Source organism: Lonchura striata, chromosome 3 (genome assembly GCF_050655825.1).
Source record: "Lonchura striata isolate lonStrDom1 chromosome 3, ASM5065582v1, whole genome shotgun sequence".
NCBI lineage: Eukaryota > Metazoa > Chordata > Aves > Passeriformes > Estrildidae > Lonchura > Lonchura striata.
The window spans coordinates 70,775,536-70,800,465 of record NC_140705.1 but is presented as its reverse complement, the minus strand read 5'-3'; the positions used below and the strand labels follow the sequence as shown (position 1 = coordinate 70,800,465).

The 24,930-nt window shown below is 47.3% G+C and overlaps 1 protein-coding gene across 1 annotated transcript; it reads right to left on the bottom strand.

Moving 5' to 3' along the window:
- Positions 1-8,792: 8,792 nt before the first annotated feature.
- On the bottom strand, positions 8,793-15,952 carry RHOU (ras homolog family member U). Its single transcript, XM_021527188.3, has 3 exons — positions 15,613-15,952; positions 14,790-14,848; positions 8,793-11,774 (listed from the first exon to the last, which is right to left on the bottom strand). The coding sequence occupies exons 1-3, from the start codon at positions 15,935-15,937 to the stop codon at positions 11,319-11,321; spliced, it is 840 nt and encodes a 279-aa protein (XP_021382863.1). The 5' UTR covers positions 15,938-15,952; the 3' UTR covers positions 8,793-11,318.
- Positions 15,953-24,930: the final 8,978 nt, after the last annotated feature.

Below are 24,930 nucleotides of genomic sequence, written 5' to 3'. Positions count from 1 at the left end.
TTGCAGATATACATATCACCTCTCCATAACCTTCTTGACACTTCCTGTTACATTCTGGGACCGTGAGGAAATTAAATATTACCACCGATGTCACAAAAGTTAGCATGTGCAAACAGTAAACTGAAATGTCTTTCCCCCCGCCCTCCACTGTACTTAGAATAAAGACGGTATATTGCAGGTGTAGGTATATGCTGGCAAATGTGAATTCTTGGGTGCAACCACCCCACTATGCATTACAGTGACAGTTTTGATGTTCACAATGCCATTTTCTGTGTCACTGCAGACCAACAGTTTCAAATGAAAATATCTAAAAAAGAGGCTGTGTACTCACTAACCATTTGTCTTTCCATTACCTGTATATAGCCTTATTAGTGGGAATAACAGCAGGAGAAATCCATCTTCTTCTTTCACCTATTTCTACTTTACACTTCAGTCACTCCAGAGCTTCCTCACAACCACAGGAACTACTTCACATCTCTCCTTGCTGAACAATTCTTAGCAAAAGACCATGATAGCTCCTTGTGTATGTAAAACATAGCAGAAATATTAAACCAAAGATCAAAGGCAGTTCTGTTCCTCAGATATTTTCCCTGACCCTTTAAACTGGCTGGGTGCAGAAAGAATAATAAGGACCAGACTCTGCCATCAATTACACCAAGTTAAATCTAGAGTGGGCTGTTATAAATCAAGTTATTTTAGAGTTACACAATGTGTAACCGGGAGCAGATTTGGGACCTGAGCCTGCAGGCCAAAGCACCAAATTGCAAAGGGAAAATCCCATCTCTCTCCTTCTTCATTTCACCTAAACTCTTCTTCTCTTCACATAAGCAGCCCCATCTGCCTGCTTAGAAAAGCACACAAAGCTAAGGTCTTTCTAAGCTATCCAGAAAGAGCTTAGAAACCCACCTCTAAGCACTGCCAAATGGATCAGAGATAAATCAGGTCTTTATTTGTGTCAAAATGCAGCCCAAAAGGACCGAACAACATCTAATTTTTATTAACAGCTATAAAAAGGTGGAGGCATGAATTGCCTTGGTGCAAAGCTTGCTGAAGGAGACGTAAACCCAATAGAGTTTAAGTGTTAAGTAAAAAGTGTCTGGAAGCATATTTATTCAATGAATTCTGTCTCTTCTTTTTCTTTTCACATTACATGATGCTTCTACCCCTCACACAATCCTAATGCTTTAATCCTGATAAATATTTGCAAATTGGCACCACATCAGATCAGGATAATAGAAGGGGAAAAGCAAAGTGATGCAGGTCATGATATACGTCTTATTACAGAGATAGCATTTCGCAAGATTAAAGAGGATTTTCTAGGCAATGGAGACAAATCCAGCACCAGCTTTATTGAGCAAACCTCACAGATGCTTCACCCGTTAACATGTGGTAATGCAAACAAAGGAGATTATCTCCTTTTCCAAACGAGCACCATCAATGTTACCATTCTGTTTATTACACATTTTCCCACTCAAGTATTCACTTTTGAGAAGTGACTGCTTCAGCTATGGAGACCTGTGGGAGGCAATGGAACAGCCTCTGAAACAGAAGTTCCAGCCTAGTTGCAGCATCCAGAGAAATTATCAGTCTGGATTATTGCTTTTGGGAATGAAACCAGCATCCAGAATAGGAAAAGAGAAATGGAGGAAAAAAGAGCAATGCCAAGCCTTTCCATTATGGGGATTTTATGGACAATATGTCCCAAGAATCTCTTCTCTGGTCAAACCAGGGAGACAAAGATGTTTGTAAACACCAGAATATGCTATATTTTTGTTACCTTTATACCTAATCATAGAAACAGAAGTGCCTGGGTGAGAAATACAGAGTGTTAGGGGAAAATTAATAGGAACCTGTGCAGCAACTGCTGTCCTCCAGTGGAAACACCCCTCTGACTCCTATAGGCTGGACTACAGAGCAAATGGGGGCTAGTATTAAACCAGGACCCTAGGATCTAGCACTTCCTAGCCTCAAACACCTTTTTATCCTGCTCATTACAGAAATGACAACGTCAGGACTGTGAAGAGCCCCAGCAGTCCCAAGGCACTGCTTTGCTGCAGCCCAGACCCTGCCCAGTGCCACTTCCATTTCTTCCACCACTCTCTCCTCTGTGGTGTCCTGCATCCAAAGCATAGGTCAACATTTCAAGCCTCATGAATGTAAAGACCCCAGCTGTACAGAAAAGTGACACAAAGGACCCATAAGAAAGCTGCTGGGACAAGTGGATTCACTTTGAACTGTAGCAGATCAATGAGGATCTGGGGCTGCTTCCTGGTCAGCCATTCCAGGCTCATGCCACAAAACTTTACCGGCAAATGCAGCCTCCAGTCAGAACCACCTGGTTTCAATTAGGATGGATTTGTGGCACTTTAAAGGGGTTTAGTGACTGCTACAGCTGACCCTTCAGATTAAGAACTCCAAAAATCTGGCCTGGATCCCTAACAATAAGGTGCTTATCAAAGCATCCTTCCATCATCAGGCTTGCCAACTGCCTCCTGTCTGTTATTTGTCATCAGTATTTTGATGGTTTTGCTCCCAAAAGTGTTGAATGTAACAGTTGCTTCTCTAGATTCACAAAAGTAAAATGCCTGATCACATCCCTAGGCTGCTGTTTGCATCCTGACAGTAAGCTCCCAATGCAAAAAGGGGAAGTTTCACCTCTTTAAAAATCAGGTTAGAATCCAACTTGCTTCTTTTGCATTTTCCTGCTAAAGGCAGCAGCTATAATATCATTCTCCATTGTTTCCTGGCCTAGAGCAACAGTATATCAAGCGTCCCATTGCCTGAAGTCAAGCAACAGCAGTTGCATATTGCTGAAAATCTGGGATCACAATCTCCCAGCAAATTAGGAATATTTTGAAAATACTAGGCCAAACCTCTGGGTTGCCAGCACAAATGTCATATTTGCGCAAGTGCCAAACTTATGATGGGAACATTTTCAATGTAATTTTTACAAAATGTAATGAGCATCCATTCAAACTGGGCAAATGACACATCCTGCACAAAATATTTGTCCAATGAGTCAAAATAAGTTTAAGTTATACTTTGAAGAAGGACATGAAGACCTCTTTCTCAAAGAACTTCAGCAGGAGAACATTATTTTGTACTGCCTCCCACCTCAGGCACCACAAAAAAATTGTGGCCTCTTAGAGGCAAAATGAAACTGGAGATTAATACAATCAGACTTGAAATACTGATAAAGGGACTTGATTTGCACAGGGTCAGTGATCACTGAAGCTATTGAATAATCCCTGGTGAGCTACCCAGCAAAGTGGCAAAGACTTTTGTCACACCTGAAAGTCTTGGCTGAGGGTACTGGAGCCTCTTAGTACTGTGTTGCAGTAGGAAATTTTCACTATCTGTGTCCTCCTGAAGGAGGGGATGATGCAGAAAGCAGTCATTTGACTTTCATGTTTGTCAAGATCATAGATCCATTAAAATTCTGGATCAGAAGCACCCCTGGGTAGTTTCTCCTTGCTGGTAGCACTCTCACAACAATTTCCCATATGTTCACACAGAGGGTAGATACTACAATAAAGAGTAACATAATGGACCACATGGACAATATGGTCTCTTGGGAAAGTGCCAGTCTGTCTTCTCTGAAGGGACATGCTTCTGGAAAGTTGCTGCTGTTCTATGGGGTAAAGGCATTTTTGGGGATAAGGGAGGTCTCAGGGACAGGATGGCTGTATTTCCAGAAAATTTTGGATAAGGTTCAACAACAAAACTTGTTGAAACACCACCAGTAAAATACTGGGCAGTGCCAGGAAGAGTGCTGAAGAACAAAACATGGGATTATAGATTTTGCCTGCAGCTCTGCTCTCTGCCCTTCAGGATTTGGATGGTGGGGCTAGGGAAGACCCAAAGGGACAGCAGACAAAATGACTGAGAGGATGGAGAAACTCTTCTATGAGGGGACATTATATAAAAGTTGTGACTCTTCACCTGAGGAGGAAAAAAGCAAACACAATGGTGGTTTACATAATAAAGAAGGCAGTCTTTTGAGTCACTGTGATATTTTCCTGGTGATCTGGCCACCTGTTTACCTGTAAACTGCTCTTCACCACCTCCTACAATGCTGGAGCAAGAGATGATCTGATGGAATGAACAGGAGCTCTGTTTAAAACAAATAAAAGCAAGTACATTTTTACATAATATTTCTGTACCCCCAGAGGTGTGGGACCTCTGGGGCTGGCTGTCCTAGGCAACCACCTGAGCAGCAGCAGCCACATCTGTGAGGGAGAATGCAAATCCATGAGTAACAGCTCCATGCAGAAACTGAAAAGATGAGAAGGAGGCATGTACCCATTAATACCTCGTTCGTTAAATTGCAGCCTTGAGTTAGATGCTAGAAAATTGATTGATTTAAACTTTGGAACCCTGAGGTTTGGTATCACTTTGCATTTTCTGCTTAAATCCTTACATATCTTCTGAGGTGTCTGCAGCCCGGGTTTGGGTTCCTTCTGGGTTACCCAGCCTAGATAAACATACAGTGCTGTTAAAGCTGTTTCCAGGAACGCCTTCCTCTCCCCACAATCTCTTATCTCCCAGAGGAGATTGTCAGAGGCTACTTCAAAGCCCTTTGAAAATGGCCAGGGCTCAGCCTGTAGCCCAGCAGATACAGGCGCCCTCACCCCAGAAGTCAACAGCCGCCCCTGGCTCGGAGCAGCCTTATCACCACCACAACAGCGAGCAGCAGGAGAGACTGAGGGACTTTACTCCCCACTATCACAACCCAATCTTCTTCAGTCTTTGCTCTGCAACACATGCCAGGCAAATCCCCAGATTCACCCAGGTGGGTTGTAGAAGATTATGCGAAAATGAGCAGAAAATAAAAGGAGTGTTTTTTCTCAGCCCTGAGGAACAGGGAAAGCCTGAAGCCTGCTGAGCTTGTAATTAAAATGTGGAAAGGCCATGACACAGCTCAGAAGATGGAAGAATGGGACACAGGCAGCAGAAAAATGCTGAGCACCAGGATTTGGGCAACATGACATTTTGAATTAAAAATAAATAAGAAAACTGCCTAGGGGAAAGCAGGGAAGGGGCAGCTGTGGAAAGAGAGGGTGATGGAGCAGGGGCTATGGTCCAATCACTGCCCTCAGATAAATCTTGTTCAGTGTTCCTCTACTGGAAGTCTAGGAAGTGTAGTGAGGCAGAGTAAAATGGCACAGCTGTTTTATGGTGCAGTTATCCCTGTTGAATCATGGAAGACCAAGTGCCTGCCAGGACAAATGGCAGGACACCATGCATGCTGTTCTCACTCCATCAGCAACTTGAAAATGGAAACACCAAATATAAAAGCCAGATTTTCACTTGGAACTTATTTTCTGCTACTGTTAACAAGCATCTCAGGGGCTGGCATCACTGGAACAGGTTGCCCAGGGAAGTAGTGAAGTCACCATCCCTGGAGTGCTGTAAAAGACTTGCAGATGTGGCACTTAGGGACATGGTTTAGTGGTGGATGTGGCAGTGCTGAGTTAATGGTTAGACTTGATCTTAAAGGTCTTTTCCAGCCTAGATGATTCTATGACCAGGCACACAGGCCAGGTGACCACAGAGAGCCCAGGGGCACACACGTGGCCGGGGATGTTCCATCATGATAGGAAAAGTAGCAACTGTCTGGACAAGGACCATGCTTTATCCCATGTCATATTTACCCCATCTATATTAACCCAAATCAGCTACTGCTGCAAAAATTGCTCTCCCAGAGAGAAGGGCTTTAGAAAATTGGAGTTAACTGAATGAGTTGTGAACCAGGAGTGAGAAACATCAGATAGGTATGTGGGAGATTTGTCCCAGGGGAACACAGACCAGCAAGTCTGAGCAGCAGGAGAGGATCAATATTCCTCCTTCCCAGTGAAGCCAGGAGGAAAGTGCCACAGAGAGGCAATGTCATAAGTGCACCTGCAGTGCCAGAAGCTCAACAGGGATCCCTGCCTGAGTCCTTTTCAGGCTACGTAAAGTTTTACAGGTCTGCAACTCTGCTGACCTGAGTGAAATGATTCCTCCTTTGCCTCCAAATAATATCAGGATCCAACCAAAATGCACAGGCCAAGGGAACAAGAGATATCTGGGGACACTTTTCAGCACTAGAGTCTGAATCAGAATCTAACACAGGTCTCCTTTAGCCAGGAGAACTCCTCAGATTGGTGCAGTCCCTTGCGGATCAGCAGGGCTGCTCCTCATGCTTCCTTCTCTAGACACATTTCCCTTGCTGAATAAAAAGCTTTTCCAAGCTGAGGTTTTATCCCTTTTTTTCGTACACATCACTGAGCTATTCATCCCGTTATAACTGTGGAGAAATAAATCTGCAGTGCTGAAGAACTCTGTGCCTCAGATGGTAAAATTCATTGGATTACACAACTGCTTGCTCCCCAGGTTGTACATAGAGGACTGCACTAACTGGGTAATGAACAAGCCTCCACCATTATATCTTCCTGCTGGCTGCTGCAATGTGGGAAGCTAAGGCTTCAGAAACTCCTAGTGGATCTTGTGGCCCTGCTGTTGGCCTGAAACCCAGCCTGCTCTTTCAAAAACATTAAATGAACTGGGACAGTCAGGCTGATTGATGCCAGAAGTCCACCTCATCCCACATCCTGTCTCTAGTCAGCACAGATGCTTTAGGAGAGAATGTAAGAACCAAGCAAATGCTGAGTGATTTTTCCCTATTATGTACAGTGAGTTTTCCTTCCAGCTATCCACATCTTTGAGACTTCTCAAAGAAGGGCTGTATTTTAATACCTAACAGCCCTCCCTGGGGCTGTTCATTTCCTCATGCATTACTCTAATTGCACTTTTAATCTGCTTATGACTAAAGTAGGTAAAAGTAGTGTCTATCACTCCCCATTGCCCCAGAGTCCCTTTGCCAGTTCTCCTGAGGTTTATAATGTCTCACTCTTTCCTGAGCAGTTGTTTTTCCTCTCTCCTCACCTTGCTTCATGCTGGGGCAACACTAAAGGCAGAAGTTGAGATCTCTTCTGTACAAACCCCTGAGCACATCAATTACTAGAGTTCAGAAAGGTTGCTCAATTGTAAGGGCATTCACATGCTTCAGCGGGGTTCAGAGTTTAAGCATAATACATACGACAACATTAGGTCAACTCCTGTGGTCATATGGTCACACAAAAACCCCATTTCCTGCAGCAGTGCACCCCTCTCTGTGGTCAGTAAATGGTGTCCAAAAAGAAAATCAAAAGCAAATTAAGAGTGTGGTGTGACAGTTTGTCCTTACAGACACCTTGTAAGGACAAACTGTCACGTTTGTCAATGTCTCAGCTCTAGTCAACCTTCAATCATACCCTAGAAGTATCTCCAATCCACTAAAAACAGAGGGGGAAATGGTGTGACTGTTTTCTCCATTAACAAAAAAACATTGTATTTTTCCTAGCAGCTTAATTTTGTATGAAAGAAAACAAAGTCCTCTCTTGGGACCTTCAATCCATCACAAACCATCAGCTAATTCAGCATATCTGGGAAACCTTAAGTACAGTGGGCTTACTTCAGTATGCCTTTATCAGCCTCAGCTGCTGGCCTATCTAGTATCTGAAGCAGGGCAGCTGAGGGAGTCTTTTGATCACAGCAGCACAACCAGGCACAAAGTTACCGTGGGGTATAGGATTACCTGAACTGCCTTAGCCTTAAACAGATGCTGGGATGCACAAGACAGCAGCTCACCTCAGCGGAAGATCAATGTCCCACAGGTAGCAGAGGGATTTTTGTGCCTGGATTTAGCAACAGCAGGTTCTGGACTCTAAGCTAGCACAGCCCTTTTTCCTGCAAAATCAGTATGCAAAGGTGGGGTGACTTGGTCTCCAGCCAGCACACCCTGACTCCCCTCCCTGCAGCACAGGAACCCCATGGAAGCAATTCTCTGAAGGCACCAGCAAGGGCACTGGTGACCCAACACCAGATATCACCAGAAAGGAGCCTGCTGGCAGGCTGGGCTCTCAGGCACGGCCACTGTGCTGCAAGCACGACCAGATGAACCAGCCTCCCAGCAGTACCCAGCCTGGCACTTAACAAAGAGGAGAAGCCAAGGCTTTGTTCCACTGAGGAATCAACCATGAAAAAGGGAAACTGTGCATGAATCTCCTTCCTCTACTTCATGCAGATTGTGTGCATACCCATAGTTGAAAATGCCTTGGCCTTATAACCCAAAAGACGGGTGGCATGGGAGGGCAACCTGGTATGCCACCCCCAGCATGCCTGCTCCTCTCAGCTCCCAGAAAAACACACGCAATGGGGACAGTTTACAAACCTTGGTTGGTCCAGAGCAAAGCTTCCTCTCTGGAGTAGTTTTGGAGCAGGACACTGGATCCATGGGAATGCCTGGAGGTCTAGATGCTGCTCCCCACTCGACTAACACAATGGCCCTGAAGGGTGGAAGGCTTCTGTGCCACAGCCATCCAGCTTCTGGGCACGAACAACCTCAAATCTCACTTGCCTCAGCCCTGGCATGAGGGACAGGACCCAGAAAGGAGTGGCAAGGTGTGCTCCCTGCCACTGACCCCACTTTCAGGGCCAGACACAATGAGCTAGTCCATGCGTCACAAGGCCACAGCAAGATGCTGTGTTGGCAGGGAGACAGAAAGCTGACCATTGTACCCTTCCCACCCAGCCCAGACCCCTGGAGATGGGGCAGTGCAGGGAAAAGGCTGCATTGTCTGGGAAGAGTCCTTTTGCTGGGGCACTGGGAGCTGGGGTACTGGGATCCAGTATTTTTCTGGATATTAGCATAGTGCATGGCCAAGGGACTGCCCTCCAGCCTCCTCAAGCAGGCATCAGAGGCAGACACATACACAGGTCAAAATTTATTTCCAAATACCTCATTTATATCATTTTCACATGAAATACTTCTTTTGGAATATAGCCTACACTTAGAAAACAGAAGACAGGTTTTTTATAAGGCACATCAGATTATAGACTACATAGAGGCATCCCCCCCGCATTTACGCTCATAAAATACTGGTAATTTTAAAAGTAAGATTTCTAAAACCTAGACCCTGTGTAGTCCCATTTAGAGCAGTATCCATAGAGTTATTAGACCGCAGTTTACACACACCTAGTAAAGGGCTAAAACAAGTTGTATATAAATCACATCTTCAGAAACTGTCACAGCTGGCTACATTCAAAAGTAATGTTACTCCAGACTATGAAACAGGCTGCTTATAAAGTATAACCTACTGCTTCCAGATCAATATGATACCAAGCAGTATGATCTTGCAGAGGAAATTTTGTTATATTTGTAAATGGAAGCTGCTCAGATTCAAGCCTGTCTCCTCCTCAAACCCACATTTTTGAGTGACCAAGACTGTTTCTTACAGAGAAGCAAAGCACCCAGTAGAAATCTAGCTTTGATTTTCTCCAAGATGTTGGTGTGACTGCATATCTGAAATCCCATCAAAGCATTTGAGTAAGAAATATAAAGGCTCAGATGTTAACTTCAGGACCAGTAGATATTAAGCCGCTACCAACCAGATGCAATCAAGTCAAATGCATCCAGCTTCTGTGCTATGGAAACTGTTTTTCCAGGCTCTTTCAGAAGAGAAGCCAACATATTTTTATTGAATTAGGCCATAGGTAAAGATTTCCATCCCATTTTCAAGTTTTCAGTAATGGAACATTACCCATTCTGCACTCATTCTTCTGCAGAGAAGGAAAAAATACTGATCTGTGGAACCTATGCCAATAGCCCAGAATCCATTTACCACAGCGTCATTTTCCTTAATGGGCCAGGAGGTAAACCGTGGTCAGCTTTATCAACTCAAACAGCCTCCACAGTTCTTTGTATCAGACATTGATTCATTTCTGATGAAAAAGGGTTCTGGCCTTCTGTCACTACAGTTTAGTTTACGAATAAGGAAAAGGTCACTTCAAGGCTAGGGACAAAAGGAAAAAAAAAAGAAGTATAATTTGATCTTGAACTATCTAGGGGAGGGGAAAAAAGTAATTGTGGCCATAAAAAGGCAGACAGGCAGCACAAACTAAATGTCCTCTGCAGAACAGGTTTAAATACTGATCCTTGCAGAGAGTCACATTATCATTTGGGTCTCTTAAACACACTAGAACTGCAATTAGGCTTAGAACTCAGTAGGAACCAAATTCACTCAGAGAACAGATCACACTCAGCTCTATGTTGATCCCTCAGCTACTTTTTAGGCACATCTGTTGGACAGATCTGGAAAAAAAGAATTATCAGTTACATTTTGGGGATGGCCTCAGACAATTTCACAACTATGAGCTTGGACAAGATTCAACCACAAGTGACTGTTGTCTTTAGAAGGGAAACATTAACCTGGTTGGAAACAGCATCATGAAGAGGACACAGCAGCCTCAGTTTCTAGAGTCCAGTTCATTATAAATCTCAATCTGCCTGATTTGTTATTTGTTTAGCAGCCTTATAAGGTAAAGTCGGGCATCCTGAAATTCTTGGCTGTAGACTTAAAATCAGATGTGGTTTATATTGTGCTGCACAGGTATTTGTTGCATTACTTAGAAAAAAAAAATTTAAAACCCCAACACAACAGTATTTACATTCCTTTGAGCTGAAATAGATGAACTGTCATCATGTCTGCAAAAACACAGAGGAAATCACCACTGCTCGAGGTAGCGAGTTAAAAGCTTGGTTCTTGGGCTTCCACTCGGCTTCCTGGGAAAGGCAGGAGAAGGAGGACAAAAAGGACGTTCTGAAAGTCAGGAGGTAACAAATGAGATGTCAGCTCCATAAGGGATTAGGTTCCCTCACCACAAGCTGAAGGTATACCCATGACCTTTTTAACCATGGCATTTGCGTATATATTACACCTCTTGCATACCCTTTAAAAGTGATCCCTAAGAGCACTGGCTTGGGAAGACACAAAGAGAGCAGGAGTGGGGTTTTAAAGCTACAAATGTCAGTTAGGAGGCACAGTGTTATTTTTCCCTTTGATCATCCATGTACAGAGCTCTACATTTCCACCGTTGCTTGTGTTCTCCTCCTGCAAAGCCCTGGCAGTGAAGGCCTCTGTTGTGCTCTGCCCCATCTCATACACCTTACAACAGAAGAAGCTGAATCCTTTGGACAAATCCTTCTATGCCCACAGACACATGGTGCTTTCTTTCCTTAATGAGAAGTTCTGGTCACAAAACCGGGTGCCAGACCTGGTATATAGCAATTATTTAACTAAGAATCCTTCTGCAATCCTTGAAAGGGCAACTGAGTTATCCAGTAGCAACATATACACACAGATCTACACTATACACTCAAAATGACACAAATTGAGATTTCAGCTAATATAGCCTCTATTGATTTCCTCAGAGCAGCACTCAGGTCCTTGCAACCCCTATACAAAACAGCAGTATTTTTTCCACCAGGATTTGGAGAGGTTTTTCATCTTGTCTGGAGTCCTACATTTGGATTTCTTTGGTTGCTGCTGGGTATCTGAGTACTGAATACCAGCCACGATGGCTGCATCAAAGACCTCCTTGAGGTTTTTCTGAGTCAAAGCGGAGCACTCGATGTAGGACGCGGCTTTTATTTCCTCAGCACAGAGCTTTGCAGCCTCCTCCGAGACTGGCTTTTCTTTGCACTTGTCCAGCTCGATGAGGACTTTGACATCCTCCCGGAGGTCTGACTGTGTCCCAACCAGGATAATGGGTGCCTTGGGGCAGTGGCAGCGAATTTCGGGAACCCACTTCTCACTCACATTCTGGAAGGATGAAGGGCTCACCACGCTGAAGCACAGCAAGAAGATGTCCGTGTTGGTGTAGCACAGAGGCCTGAGCTTGTCGAATTCATCCTGCACAGAACAGAACTCTGTTAGCACTCCACAGAAAGAGCAGCTCTAGCCTGCCCTGAGCCTCGGGGAAGCTGAGGGCCACCTGCCACTGCCATTTTGACAGGCACCCCAAAATGAGCACCCAGACCACTCAGCAAGGTGTGACACAAGCAGAAGCCACCAGTACCCAGCCTGAGGTCTCATGGCTGGAAGCCAGCAGGCACCCTGCCACCATCGGGCACACAGGACAAAGGTGGTGGCTTCCTTGAGCACCTGAGATTTTCCGATTAATGCTGCGGGTCATTTCAAGTGCTTAAATATTTCCTCTGCTCTTTGCACGCAGGCCCTCTGCTCTACTTCAGCAAAGAAGCAAAACTGTGGGAAGCGGGTTATGGTACACACACCCACAAACTGAAGAGGGAGAGAGCACTTTCTCCAGACCCACCTCTTGCAGGGTGAGTCAGTGAGCAGCTCTGAGGAGAGCACCATGTACCTCAAAGCTGTTCTGCTGACAGACAAGGGCAAGGGTAAAGCAGATATGCAGCAGCATGTGTACCTTTCTGGGTACCTTTCCTGGAGTCTGCTTTTAAACTGGTAACTACTTAGCAACATCCCACAGGATATGGGAATAATTTCCCTGCCATTGTGCCCAGGGATTTAAATCTGATGGGAGCAATAATGACTTACAATGTGCAGGCTTAACATGCCAATGGCGTAGAGTAAGCGCTTTACCTTTCCCTCCCACCCATGCCACATCAAACAAACTGCACAAGGGCCTCCCAGCACTACCCTTCTGGGATTTTTTTTTTTTTTCTTTTAGTGCAAACTCCAGCAAAGCAAGGCCCTTTTCCAGCTTCAGGATGCAGCCACAAGAAAGTCAAACACCTCATGGTAACAAAGGTGTGCTGATCCTCAGGGAAGAATGCAGCTAGAAGCAAGGGCTACTCCAGGCAGACTGGTTTTATGCTGACAGCAGGATAAAACCAGGGTAGCACTAGCAGCCTGAAAACTGGTAGGATTTGCCTCAGCGGCAGTGACATTTAATTAAAATGGACCATGTTCACAAATGCTCGGAATTGAAAAGGCACAGAAACTTAAAGCTGAATATATCTCTTAGTTTACTGATGAATTGCAAGTTGCATGTTAAATTTTGAGAAGTGAAATTTTGCTTTAAAGCCTCTGGAGGCCCAGGATATGTAGTTTAAAGCCCCCTGGAAGCCTCAGAAATTTTGTTCTGCTCAAATGAATTTTTTGCAGCAGTACCTCTGAGAGAGACAGACATTTATAAAACACCAGTCAAAACAGTAAGATTTGTTAGGTCTCTTGATTCACAGATTGAGTCCCAGAGGAAACCAGGCTCTCACCACTCAGCTCAAGAAAAAACCCCACATTCACTGAGAGATGCTGCTCTGAACAACAGGGCTGTTTGCAGAAAGGCACCCTGCCATGTAATTGCCTCTCCTTGCTACATCTGAAACCTCAAAAGGGCTCAATTCAATGGGTTTGGAAGCAAACCCTAGATCTGAAGGGTTTTTACTAAGATGAAACAGTTCCCTTTATATCCTAAGTACACTCCAGCCATTTCAATGGTAGGTACATGGCATGCAGGGATTCTAAACCTCTTTGGGCTAGTGATGCTGAAACAGAATTTCCCTGCTGCCTGGAGTGCATTTTTTTTAGCTCCAGATTTCAGCAGCCATCTCCCAGCAGCAGTTTTATCAAAGTATCTAGCCAGGAATCTTTTTCTCAGGACAATTTTTGTCAGTTTAGATAACACCTTCATTTTAAAGGCAGTAACTTTACTCATTCCAGTTGCACTTGGGCCACCAGAGCAAACCTTAACCATTAAGGGCAGGGAAGGCAAGGGGTGACAGGACCTGTTCACCCCTCCTGCAGCTTGCAGCTGCATTTCCACAGGCACTGCATGTCCACAGGCTCTCACCCAATGGCAATTTCACCTGCCATGTTCTGCATATGAACATGCACAGCCAAGACTGTTGCAGTACCACCCCACCTCTTCAGTAGCACACGAAATCATGGGACAGTTCTGCTGTTTGACTTTATATCACTACCTGCAGAAGGCTGTTTGTAGGATTTTAGCTCTGGTTTGTAGGGCACACTGCTGTCTACTACTGCATAGCCCCTAAAACCCCATTCCTAAGTAGGGCACCCAGTTACTACTCATCTAAATAGGTTTGTGTGTTAAGACCACTGAGATTTTTCAGCGTGGCTTTGGTGAAGGCATAGACCTAGATCCACAAAGCTGCAAGGACCCTAACTCCCAGCGCCTTCAAATGCAGTGACGTAGCTACTTTTGGTTATGCAGCCTTGACCCCTGGCAAGCAACACTGCACACTGCTCAGGGTGGTACAAGCTTGGGTCTTCCAGAAAATCTGAGGTGGTAAGACATGGGCTTTTTTTATCTATTAGGCAAAGTAGGAGATGAGAAGCATCAGCCACTCTCATCTCTTCAGGCTGCAGATTACAGCAAACCTCATCTTTGCAGAAGCAGCACTTTCTAAACGGGTGGGAATGGCGAATATGAAGCCTCCATGGACAACACCCAATAGTACTTTTTTCTCCCTTCAGCTACTGTCCCTTCAAAAACACAGTCTCTATCTCTGGACACCTACAGCTGTGGTTGCTTTGCGTGTGTTTGTGCCAAACACCCTAATTCTTAAACTTGCAGTTATTAAGCAAAAATAAAGACAGTGACAACCGCTCGAAGAGAAAACCAGGTGGCCGTTGAATCCCCAATATGTTCAGCCTTTCTAGGCAGCCTAAACAGAGCTGCAGCTTGAGCCAGCAGAGCAGCAGCCTGTGCCCAGCCCCTATATGGAGAAACAGTACGTCCCCCACCCTTCAACAGACACGCAAAGCAGTGAGTTAAGCAGCAGTGAAAATTACAGTAGATAATAACATGATCAAACACTGGGAATACTTTCAAATCCATGAAGTCATTTGCAGGACTACTTTGCGCAACAGCAACTTCTCCCCTCCCGCTGTCACTTAAATCAAGTAAGTGGCTCCACTGACCTGACCAGCTGTGTCACAGAGCTGAAGTCTCACCGGCTTCCCATCGACAGACACAACAGCTTTCGGAGAGAAAGGAGAGAGGGGGGAAACTACGATGAATTCAGGTTTACATGATTTCCGTTAAAGAAAAGAAATTTAAAATATTTACCATCCCTCCGCTCTAATAGCCTTTTCTTCAATTATTGTAGATTTAACAACATAGCAGAGCTAGAAGGGAGTCCGTCGCCAACACAAGGGCGGACACAAGCAAGCCCTACAGGGCTTTCCGAGTCATTTTACTACAAGAGATGAGTTAGGCAGGGACGGCACAAGTCCTCTGCAGGCAGCGCGGAGGGCGAGCCCGGCAGTCTGGGATATTCTTCTGCTAGAGGGGTTTAGCTTTATTTCCTCGTACACATTCAGCACGCCTGCGACACGAGAAGCCCCCGCTGAACCGCAGAGAAACCTCACGACTTCTCGCTTTGTAAGGGCGACACAAGGCGAGTATTTTAAACCTGCCCTTTAGGCGCTTCCGACAGCGCTGAGCTCCCCACCGCAGGGTTCCCAATTAAAGCCCGGCTCTGGCCGTGCGGCCGGGCATGACACTCGTACACCGGAGACCGGCCGGTGCTGCTGGCTGCGATGGCACCGGACAAGCTCGGTGCTGCTTCGTAGAGTCCTGCTCCCCATAAGTACGTAATGCAATCACCGAGCCGGGACATCGCGCCCCCTCCGCGCAGCGCAGCCACGGCCCCGGGAACGGCACCGGCGGGACGCGTCGCTCCCCGGGACGGCAGAACCCCCTCCCGCCGCCCCAGTGCCCGCGGCCACCCCGGTCACTTACCGGAGAAGTTGTCGAAGGCGGTGGGGATGTACTCGGTGGGGTACCCGTTCGTGGTGTAACTCACCACCAGGCTGGTCTTCCCCACCGCGCCGTCGCCCACCAGAACGCACTTGATGCTGCGCCGCGGCTCGGACCCCACTCCGGCCCCGGCTCCGGCCACGGCCCCGGACCCCGCAGCCCGGCAGCGGCCGCCCAGCGCCGCTCCCAGCGCCGCCGCCGCCCGCCCGCTGCGCACCCTGCGCGGGGGCACCGGCGGCACCTCGCAGCCGCCCGGCGGCACCGGCTTGCTGATGTATCCCGCCTCGCCCTCCTGCTGCGGCGGCATCCGCGCGGCCACGCAGAGCCCCGCGGCCCGGGGGGCGACGCGCTGCCCGGGGCCGCCGGCCGGGGGGCGGCGGGGCGCGGCGGCGGGCGAGCGGTGCGGGGCCCCGGCGGGCCGGCAGGAGCGGCGCGAGCGCCGCGAAGCCAGCCCCGGCGGCGGGCGGTGGCTCCCGGCGGCTCCCGGCGGCTCCCGGCGGCTCCCGGCGACTCCCGGCTCCCGGCGGCGGGCGGCGGCTCCCGGCGGCTCCCGGCTCCCGGCGGCTCTGCTACCGCCGCGCCCCTCGCGCCAGAGTGCCGGCCGCCGGCCCCGCGCCGCCGCGTGACATCGCCGGCGCGGGGAGGAGCCGGCGCCGCGCGGCCTTGTGCGCCGCGGCCGCCAGGCGGCGCCGCGGCGCCCCGACCGCGCTCACCGGCGGCGGCGGGCGGGAAGAGGGGGCGGGCCCCGCCGCGCGGGCGCGCCTCTGATAGGCCCGCTCGGCCCGCCGCGCGGCGCCATTGGCTGGGTTCGGCGGAGGGGCGGCGCCGCCCGGCGCGGCGGGGCGCGCGGCCGGCCCTGCCCGCGGCGCCGCCGGGAGGGGCTCGGTGCGGGAGCGGTCCCGCTCAGCGGGGCGGGACCGCCCGGAGGTTTCGACCCGTGCTCTCGGCGTGCTCGCCCTGGAAGCCGCTGAGGGAGCTCCCGCCTGCACTCTTGGGGAGGGGTAAACCGGGCCGTGTGCCGTAGGAAAATGGGCGCCTCATCTTTAGCACCTTTGAAGTAAGTTGGCCGTGGAAAGTTGTGCAGTAAAACACTGAAAATGAAAGGCTGATGAATAGCCTGGCTGTGTTCTCAGTTGGAAACGTTATTAACGCGTTTCCTACGGGAACCTCTAAAAGCACCATACAAATATGAACCACACCACCTGGAGGTGCCTCATTTGACAGGCATATATTGGAACTTAGCCAAATCAGTGTTGATAAGTCTATGGCAGAGTTGTGATTTCAGTTTGCCGTTTTTAGCATCTCTGAGTTGCCAGAGAGTCCTGAAGCGCTGCTTCCCCTTTTCCCTCAGTGAAGTGGAAACCCACGTGAGGCAGTGCATGCTATAGCTGCCCATCATGCCCCATTTGTATTTCCCATGGTCGCTGGAGCTGACATCTTCCTGACCCTTTAAACCCTGGAACGGTGTGGTCTAGCCACCAAAGGCCCTGCAAAGGCTCACGTCTCATGGAAAAAAGCACCCTGTACAGCTGATCTTTTCCTAAGTGCCCTGGCCTCTCCCATGGGAAGAGTCACTGTGGCTCTCCATGGGCCCATGGCTCTTTTGCACATAGACATTTTGGACATTCCGAAGCAGGGCCAAAGCCAAGGTCTTCCCTGGCTGAAAGCAGCTGCAAACACCCCAGGTTGGATACACTCTATGTGCAATTGAAGGTGTAGGAACAAAACATCTCCCCGGAGCCCCATGCCAGCTCAGCAGCACCCGCTCCTTGCAGGGAGCACAGCCAGGCAGGGATGGAGCACAGCAACCAGCAAAGCATAGAGGCTCAGTGTGACCCGGAGGGGCCATTGACCCTCCTGTGGGACATCACAGTCCTGCAGAATTACCTTCCCATAAATTAACAAAGATGGTGTTGTCGCATATGGCATTAGTCCCAGAGAGCCATCACAGGGCACCTGGCTACAACCAAACCCAGTTTCCCATTGGGTGCTTTCATACATTTATCCCTCTGGGATGAAGCCTGTGAGAGATCACCCAGACAGCTCAGCTCTGCCAAGGTAGAAGGACTGGAGCAGGAGCCTGCCTGTACTCAGGCTTATACTAAAATAACTGAAATGGCTTAATTCATACCTCAAATTATTTTGGTACAAGTCCTTGTGGGGAAGCCAAAGTTAGAACAAAAGCATTCTATTTTAATTTAGTGTAATTATAGCCTGTCTACCTAGAAAAGCTGAATTGCTTTAGAAATATTCCTGCAGCTAATTCCCTAGAGTATGGATGCAGTTGCGCCAGGATAATGCTAATTTGGCTTATTCTTGTCGGAAAAAGGAAAAACATTATGTGTGCATTGCAGGCCTTCAGCCCAGCAGGTGTTCCACTGAAAGACCTGAGATTACTGTGTGGCTGCTGTGCTGTAATGGTGTGGGAGCTCAGAGCTACCTGGGTGTGGTAACATCTTGAATGGCGATGTTGTGGCAACAGTGTAAGCTCAGTATTAGAGTGATGCAGGTGACAAATTACATCCCTGACCAAAGTCAGGTACCAACCCCAGTAACAAAAATTGCCTTGTGTTCTCCTTTTCCTTAAAGTGAGACAAAAGGAAAATTGGTATCTTGCAGAGAGGCTTGTATCCCTTCTTCTGAATTGAAAACAAGTTGCTTTTCAAGTGAAACTCTGCAGGTAGTCAGGATCTGCTTAAAACAAGGAGTATCTTCTGGTGAACTGCATGGAGTGTGGAGACTAGATACTGTTATTTCTGGTGGATTTCCTCCCTGCTGCTCTGTGCAGGGGACAGAGCCACATTTGCAGCCCAGTGTCACATTTTATTCTGCATGGTTCCCAGTGTAGGCCCAGCTTCCATTTCTTGTCTCTGCACAAGGGGAGGCTGGTGAGAGGCATGCACATTGGGAAGAGCTACAGCTTTTCAGGGTCTAGTTCCTTCAGAGTTTATTCTTCAGGCTCTGAGCAGCACCCAAGAAAGTTGTCTCCTGAACACATGAACTTTGATAGAAAGGCCTGTTATGCCTGAGGAGAAGAGCTGTCAAGAGGAGCATCCATCTCCAAGCCAAGATTTGTGTTATCCTTCTGCCAGAGCCCAGCAGCTGGTAGTTTTCCATCTCCTGAAATCCAGAGGAACTTTCCACCTCAGGGAACAAGAAATTGGAGAAAAGTCAATAGACCAGACTAGCTTCCAACCACATTTATGCAAGGAAAGAAATAAAAGGAGCACTATAATTATATTTTAACTACCTTTTACTCTCAGCAGCGTCCCATAAATCATAGTATTGTGGAATGGCATATGATGCTGGATGTCAGCATACAGTAAGTATGCTGACAGTAAATACAGTAAAGACTGTAAGCTGGTTGGCTTTGGCCATCTTGGGCAGTGTGTCCTGACATGATGAAGTCATGACAGCAGATTAATTTCTGTCCATTTTGTCCGGTTTTGGCAAAAAGAAGGTGAGCAGCTGTACTGCAATCTCTGACACCACACCAGGATGTGTCCCAGCCGAGGGCACAATGATGTGCAAGCCACATCACCCCTTACCAGCAATGGCAAATGGCAAATTCATGTCCTGGATCAATGCCATGATGAGAACTCATTAAGACAAAAGACGCACAACCACAAGGAAAACTCCTGTAGGTGGGAGATGAGAGGGTGGGCAACATGCACTGGGTGACAACCCATTTGAATGGCTCTGAAAGATGACGTGAGAAATCTCCTCATGCAATGCTGCAAGCAAAAAATGCCACATGTACATTTTTAAACACCTTCAGCAGACAAGTACAGCTGATGCATTGAGCTAAGTAGGCTGCAGTGGGATAGCTACAAGAGTCTGCATTGTTTCTATGCTCAGGGAGGGGGGCGTGAGTGGATTCAGAGCTGCATGGTTGCCCTATACTGTAATGTACCCTGCTCAGTACAGTAGCCTTTTGTGTAAGAGGATGAGCTAACTGGTTGTTTTGCAGAGGGGGGGCTGTTTGCACCACAGCAGCAAGTCAGAGCAGCTCCCGGGCAGCCGTGGTGGCAGTGGGCTGAGGGGGCATTGATGGAGGGATGCTGTAACAGATAGCCCCTGTTTCCGAGATTTTGGCCTCAATCCTATCACATGCACACATCTTACAGGTTTGAACCCAATTGTTTTCAGAGCTCTAAGCTGAGGGATAAACAGGCTTAACTCCCCATAGGTCAACAGGGTGGCACTTGTCTGTCTCAGGGATGAATTTGATGCATTATTAGCCAGTTCACAGAAAAGCTTTTGCTCTATCCTACATGCTCATATTAGTCAAATGTTATTCTTTGAGAAAAATGACAGAGAGAGAAAATTATTTTATCAGGATGTGAAGTAGGTCATTGTTATACCCTGTTTTATCATTTTCCCTATGATAGAAAAAATATGAACTGGATGCTGGCCTTGGAAAATGAAAGCTTTCTTCTTTTTTTTTTTTTTTTCTTTTTCCTTGCAGAAATTTGAAAAGCTTGACAGGGAGAGAGGTGAGGGAGTGAGGCAGCACGCTCTGAACATGACGTGATGGACTGCAGCTTGTTCAGGGGAAGGGTATGGCCTGCTCTGCAGGACTGTCACCAAGATAGTGATCTTTGTCAAGAAGAGAGACCCCAAGATCTGGAAAAATATCCATCTGTGATGCCTTCATCCATTTTTCAAAGAGTTGGATCCCAGTGACTCAACTGAGCTGATCATTGGCAGGCAGATTGGTGAGAAAAGAAAGGGAAAGAATAGGAAGGGAGGGAGAGAGAAAGGAAAGGACAGCAACCCAGGAAAGAAAAGGCAGCTTTTATAAAGGACTGTTCTGACCTGCTCTGACTCTAGAGAAGTGCCTTTGAGGCTGTTCTGTGAGAACTGTGAGCAAAAAGGGCTAGAGAAGTACAAAATACTGCTACTTATACATTTAATTTGTAGTTTTAAAATAATATGTGTTTGCCAGAGCTTTTTTTAGTAACATTTTCATGCCCTATGTATGGATTTCAGGGTAGTTTTCACTACCTGGGGAATGGTATCAGTAAGTAGCACACATTATTAACACAATAAGGTCTCACCACCCTGCCAGTTAAGTTCTGATTGAATTTAGGACAGGGTACCAAAAACTCACAGACAAAACCCATTGTCAAGATAAACCTGGAAAAAACCCTCACAAAACCAAAACAAAGCACAATTACTTAAAGGCTCCCAAATTCCTAGTTCATTCAGAAAACAAATTAACCATAGCCTCCTATCTGCAGTCCCTCTGCAGGAGAACCACGGTGGGAGGTGAGCCCTTTATCTCACTTTCAAAATCCTTTTCAGCTGATCTGGGGTCACAGTTGCTGAAAAGCACTGCATGTCCTGATTTTGTGTGACAGTCTCCAATTTGCCAGCTTGTTGTGTAAGCCACTCACTGCCTTGGGGCTGCCCCACACCCCTCTGGGCGCACCAAAGCTGGGAGCTCTTCCCAGGACTCTCCCTGCTGGCTGAGAGTAGGAATAAAGCAGTTGACCCAGCAGGTCACCTGGGCACTGCTGGGGACACACTGGATAAGACCTAGGTGCTGGTAGATAAAAGTCTTGGTAAGAAAAATAACAAAGATACCAGCTTTTTCAAACATCTGAGTGGTGGAACTACCCCTGCCCTGGAGTGTATTGCATTTCACTGCTCTTCTGCTCACTGGGATTTATAACTATTCTTCTGTTTCTGCCACAGGAGCCCCATTTACAGAGACAACCTGGAGACAGAGGAGGTCCAAGAACTAAGCTGGAGGAGAAGAAAACATGCTTAGATAATGTGCTGCACACTGGTAGGAGTGATGGAGGAGAGAGCTGAGCAGAGAAAAGACAGCTCAGTTTGGACACATCTCTGAGGAGCCAGAGCAGAGCTGCCTGCATTGGAAACGGGTGTGATGTCTGCAGCACAGGTACTCTGGGCCAGACTGCTTGTTGGCCAACAGGTGAATCCCCTTATTAGGTTTTCTTAGCTGGCACAACCCCTCTAGTTCCCCAGGTGGACTCCTGATACAGCTGTCAAAAATCTAGTCTGCCATGCTTCTGTTCCTTAGGGGTTCTTTCCAGCAGCTGGGAAAACTTTCCTTTCTCCTATGCATTCCCCTCCCTGTTAGAGAAGACTAGTGAGTAACTTTTCTGCCATAGTTTTCCTGAGAGTTGTGACACTCCTGGAAAGAAACCCTACTGGCTGCCTCTGCTGGTTCCTGCTCCAGCCCTGCTGTCATCCCTGATGTGACCTCTCTTCAATCCATGCTGGAACTGAGGTGACCTGCATTCATGGGCATCTTCATGTGACTGCACAGGCAGATAGATCTCCATGGCCTTCATGCCCAAGTGGACTGCAGTCCAACATCTCCCATGTATGCTCCTACCCCAGTCTTCAGTGACATAACCTGTATTCCTGAAGTCATCTATCTCAGAGGTATTTTCTGTACAGCAAACATTTTCTTTTTTAGAGAGGCTAAAAAACCTTCATCTGTTTTCTTTACAGGGTTATGTGAGGCATTGGTATTGTTTTCACACTGATTAAATATCCAAAGTCTCCTTGAATGGGGATGAGCCCCAGCAGTCCGTATGGACCAAAATTCATTGGCCTACTCTGTGCACCCCACCCACACACCATACCCAAACCCCTCACTTTGCCAGAGTTTCAGGGCAGCTTCAGAGGGGAGTCAAGATCCAGAGCAGCCTGGCTGACCTGGGGTTTCTTTCCCAAAATGTCCCCCCTTATGGCACAACAGATATAAGGGGTCTGGTCTCCCAGACCTACTGAGAAAGAGCTGGGAGGTGCCAGGGAGACTCCAGCTATGCCATAGGAAATGCAGAGCTTGTTTCTGCACCAGGGAGTCTTCAGTGGCCAGACCTAAAAATGCTGACACTTTTACATTGATAAAGTAAGTGCAGGAATAGCTCTTTGCATTTCAGGTTCAGGGCTGTGTGTAAGAATAAGGTCCCTTATGAATGTGACAGACCTGGCTGGAGAACCAGGAAGAGGCAGCTATAACCCAGACTGGTGTAGAGCAGGGAGTGCAGAGGAAGGGAGTCAGCAGTGAGGCAGGAGAGAGGTTTTTGACATCTTAAACCCAAATGCAAACACTGCGAGAGGATCGGAAATGCAAGAAAGTCATCAGTCAATGTGCTCCCTAGGCAGAAAGAAGCAGGACACTAAACAGTCTTATAATGCTGAGTGATATGGTATTTGTAAAATAGGCTCAGATCGGGCTGAAATCATCACCAGCCAGAGTGATCAGAGCTCAGTCAATACTCCCAGGGGAAATCCACCACCTCCCCACCACTGTGGGGTGTCCCCAGGGGCACCTCTCACTGGGCCATACACATCCTTGTATGAGGGGTCAAACCAGCTTCCTAATCGGACCCTTCACTTTTGTTAACAATGCTGGGATGTGAGGAGAGCAGGGAGATCTGTGTGATCCACAGGGATGCTCCCATACCTGCTTCTGCACCCTCCCACTCACGGAACCTTGGCCCAGCCAATATATCTGTGCTGATCTGCCTTTGCAGACAGCTTGTCCCATGCATTTTTAGTTGGATACTCTGAAAGTCTGAAAAACAACAACTGGTTTTAGTGTTATCTCTTTTGGAGCCAGCCGCTTCCTCTTGGTATCAAACTTGGAAGAACCCCATAGCCACTTCTGAAAAGCCTTTTCCCTTTCCAAATATAAAGATCTTTTCCAAAAGTGGTTGCTAGGATGTCTTTGGTAGGAATTGAAAAGCTTGGAACGAGCCAATGCAAGTGTTAGTTTTATTGAAAATGAGCAGGATGTTCTTCCCTGATAGCTGCCTGACTTTGAGGGCAGGAATCACAGGAAAGCAGCCACAGCTCCAGGGCAGCTTAGCAGAGGAGGAAAGTCATGTTTTTTCTGTGCTGCATGGTAACACAAAGGCAGGAAACCAAAGAACAGGATTCACTTGGTGTGGAGCAAACCCTGCCATCCAAAATGGCACTGTCCTGGCTCAGGTGGATGTATGTAGAGGCTCCCAGGTGCCTCCCTGATCTCTAGCTTAGCTGAGCCAGCTGTGCCCATCCCACATCCCTGCTGCTGGCAGCCACAGCTGGGGAGGAGCAGGCACTTCTCAACCCACCATGCTCCCCGCCACAATCTACTTTGGGAGAGAACTGTGAGCAGATTTTGTATACTGGAAAGCAGTTATACAGGTATTGTATTTCTTTTTTCAGGGATAGAATGAAAACTTCCAATTCCCAAGTCTTTAGGACAGCACTTTTCAATCATAATTGGTATACATAATCAAACATAGAAGCCAGGCACAGTATAAAGTTTTCTTTCCCTGTCAAGCATCCCATCTCTTCCTGGGACTCCCTCACTAGCATACAAGGCTAGGCCTGAGAAATTGCAAGTCTAGTCCATTGGAGCTGGATTTTAAAATGAAGAGTTGCCAAAACAGTACTACCAGCATGGCTCTACGAGGCAAACCCTTCCAGAATGGTTTACTTTCACAAAGTGGTGTTTTCACCAGTCTGGTTTTAAACAGTTTTCTGACATAATGAAATTCCAAGGACTCCTTTGCTGAATAACCTTGGCAGATTAATGTCTTTTCTTAGCTAGGGAGGGAGCAGACAGAATTCACATGCCAAACCCCAAAACTATACAGGAAAACTTCTGCTGAGTGCAAACTGAGCCTCAGTTTGTCAGTGTTTGAGAAGGTACTTTGTAGATGTTGTGAAGAAGTCTTCAGACTAAAAATGTGAATGAGGGCAGGGCACAACTGGTAGATAAGGTGATCCTGGCTTCAAACCTGCTTCTTTCTGCTGCTTTACAGGTCTCCATATCTTTAACAGAGAGAGTTAGAGCAAGGACAAAAATACTGAACCTCTCCCAGCTCTGGTAGTTGTGGAGAAGCGACATAGGGGCTTTGAGCACCAGCCTCTGTTAGGTATAAATACAAACCACTGAAAAGCATCAGAACTTTCCCACTGAAGTGAAGGCAATGGGAACAGGAGATTAATGGGTTGCCAGCTGTGTTGGCATGATAAGCCAAGCAAGAACCCAGACTATTTCAGTCGAAAATGGATTGAGACCTCAGCAGGGACACATGGCAAATCAGCCAGAAGCCACACATGGAAAACTGAGAAGGCAGCATGGGCAAACATTCCTTATCTTCACTTTACGTCAATAGAAATGGCATTGTAAAAGGCAGCAAAGTATTTGCTGGAGAGGAGGAGTGAAAAGTCCACAAGCTTTCTTGGCTGTACATGTAGGCTTTAAAATGCTACTGTTTTCCTCGGAAACTTGTCATTGAAAACAAGTATCCAGCAAAAACC

What these genes read in the sequence shown, in the direction of transcription:
- RHOU (XM_021527188.3), bottom strand. Translation starts at nt 15,937, where the DNA reads ATGCCGCCGCAGCAGGAGGGCGAGGCGGGATACATCAGCAAGCCGGTG. An exon ending in CGCCTTCGACAACTTCTCCG is followed by an intron (nt 14,849 to 15,612) that starts GTAAGTGACCGG and finishes TCTCTCCGAAAG; the next exon opens with CTGTTGTGTCTGTCGATGGG. An exon ending in TCTGTGACACAGCTGGTCAG is followed by an intron (nt 11,775 to 14,789) that starts GTCAGTGGAGCC and finishes TGTTCTGTGCAG; the next exon opens with GATGAATTCGACAAGCTCAG.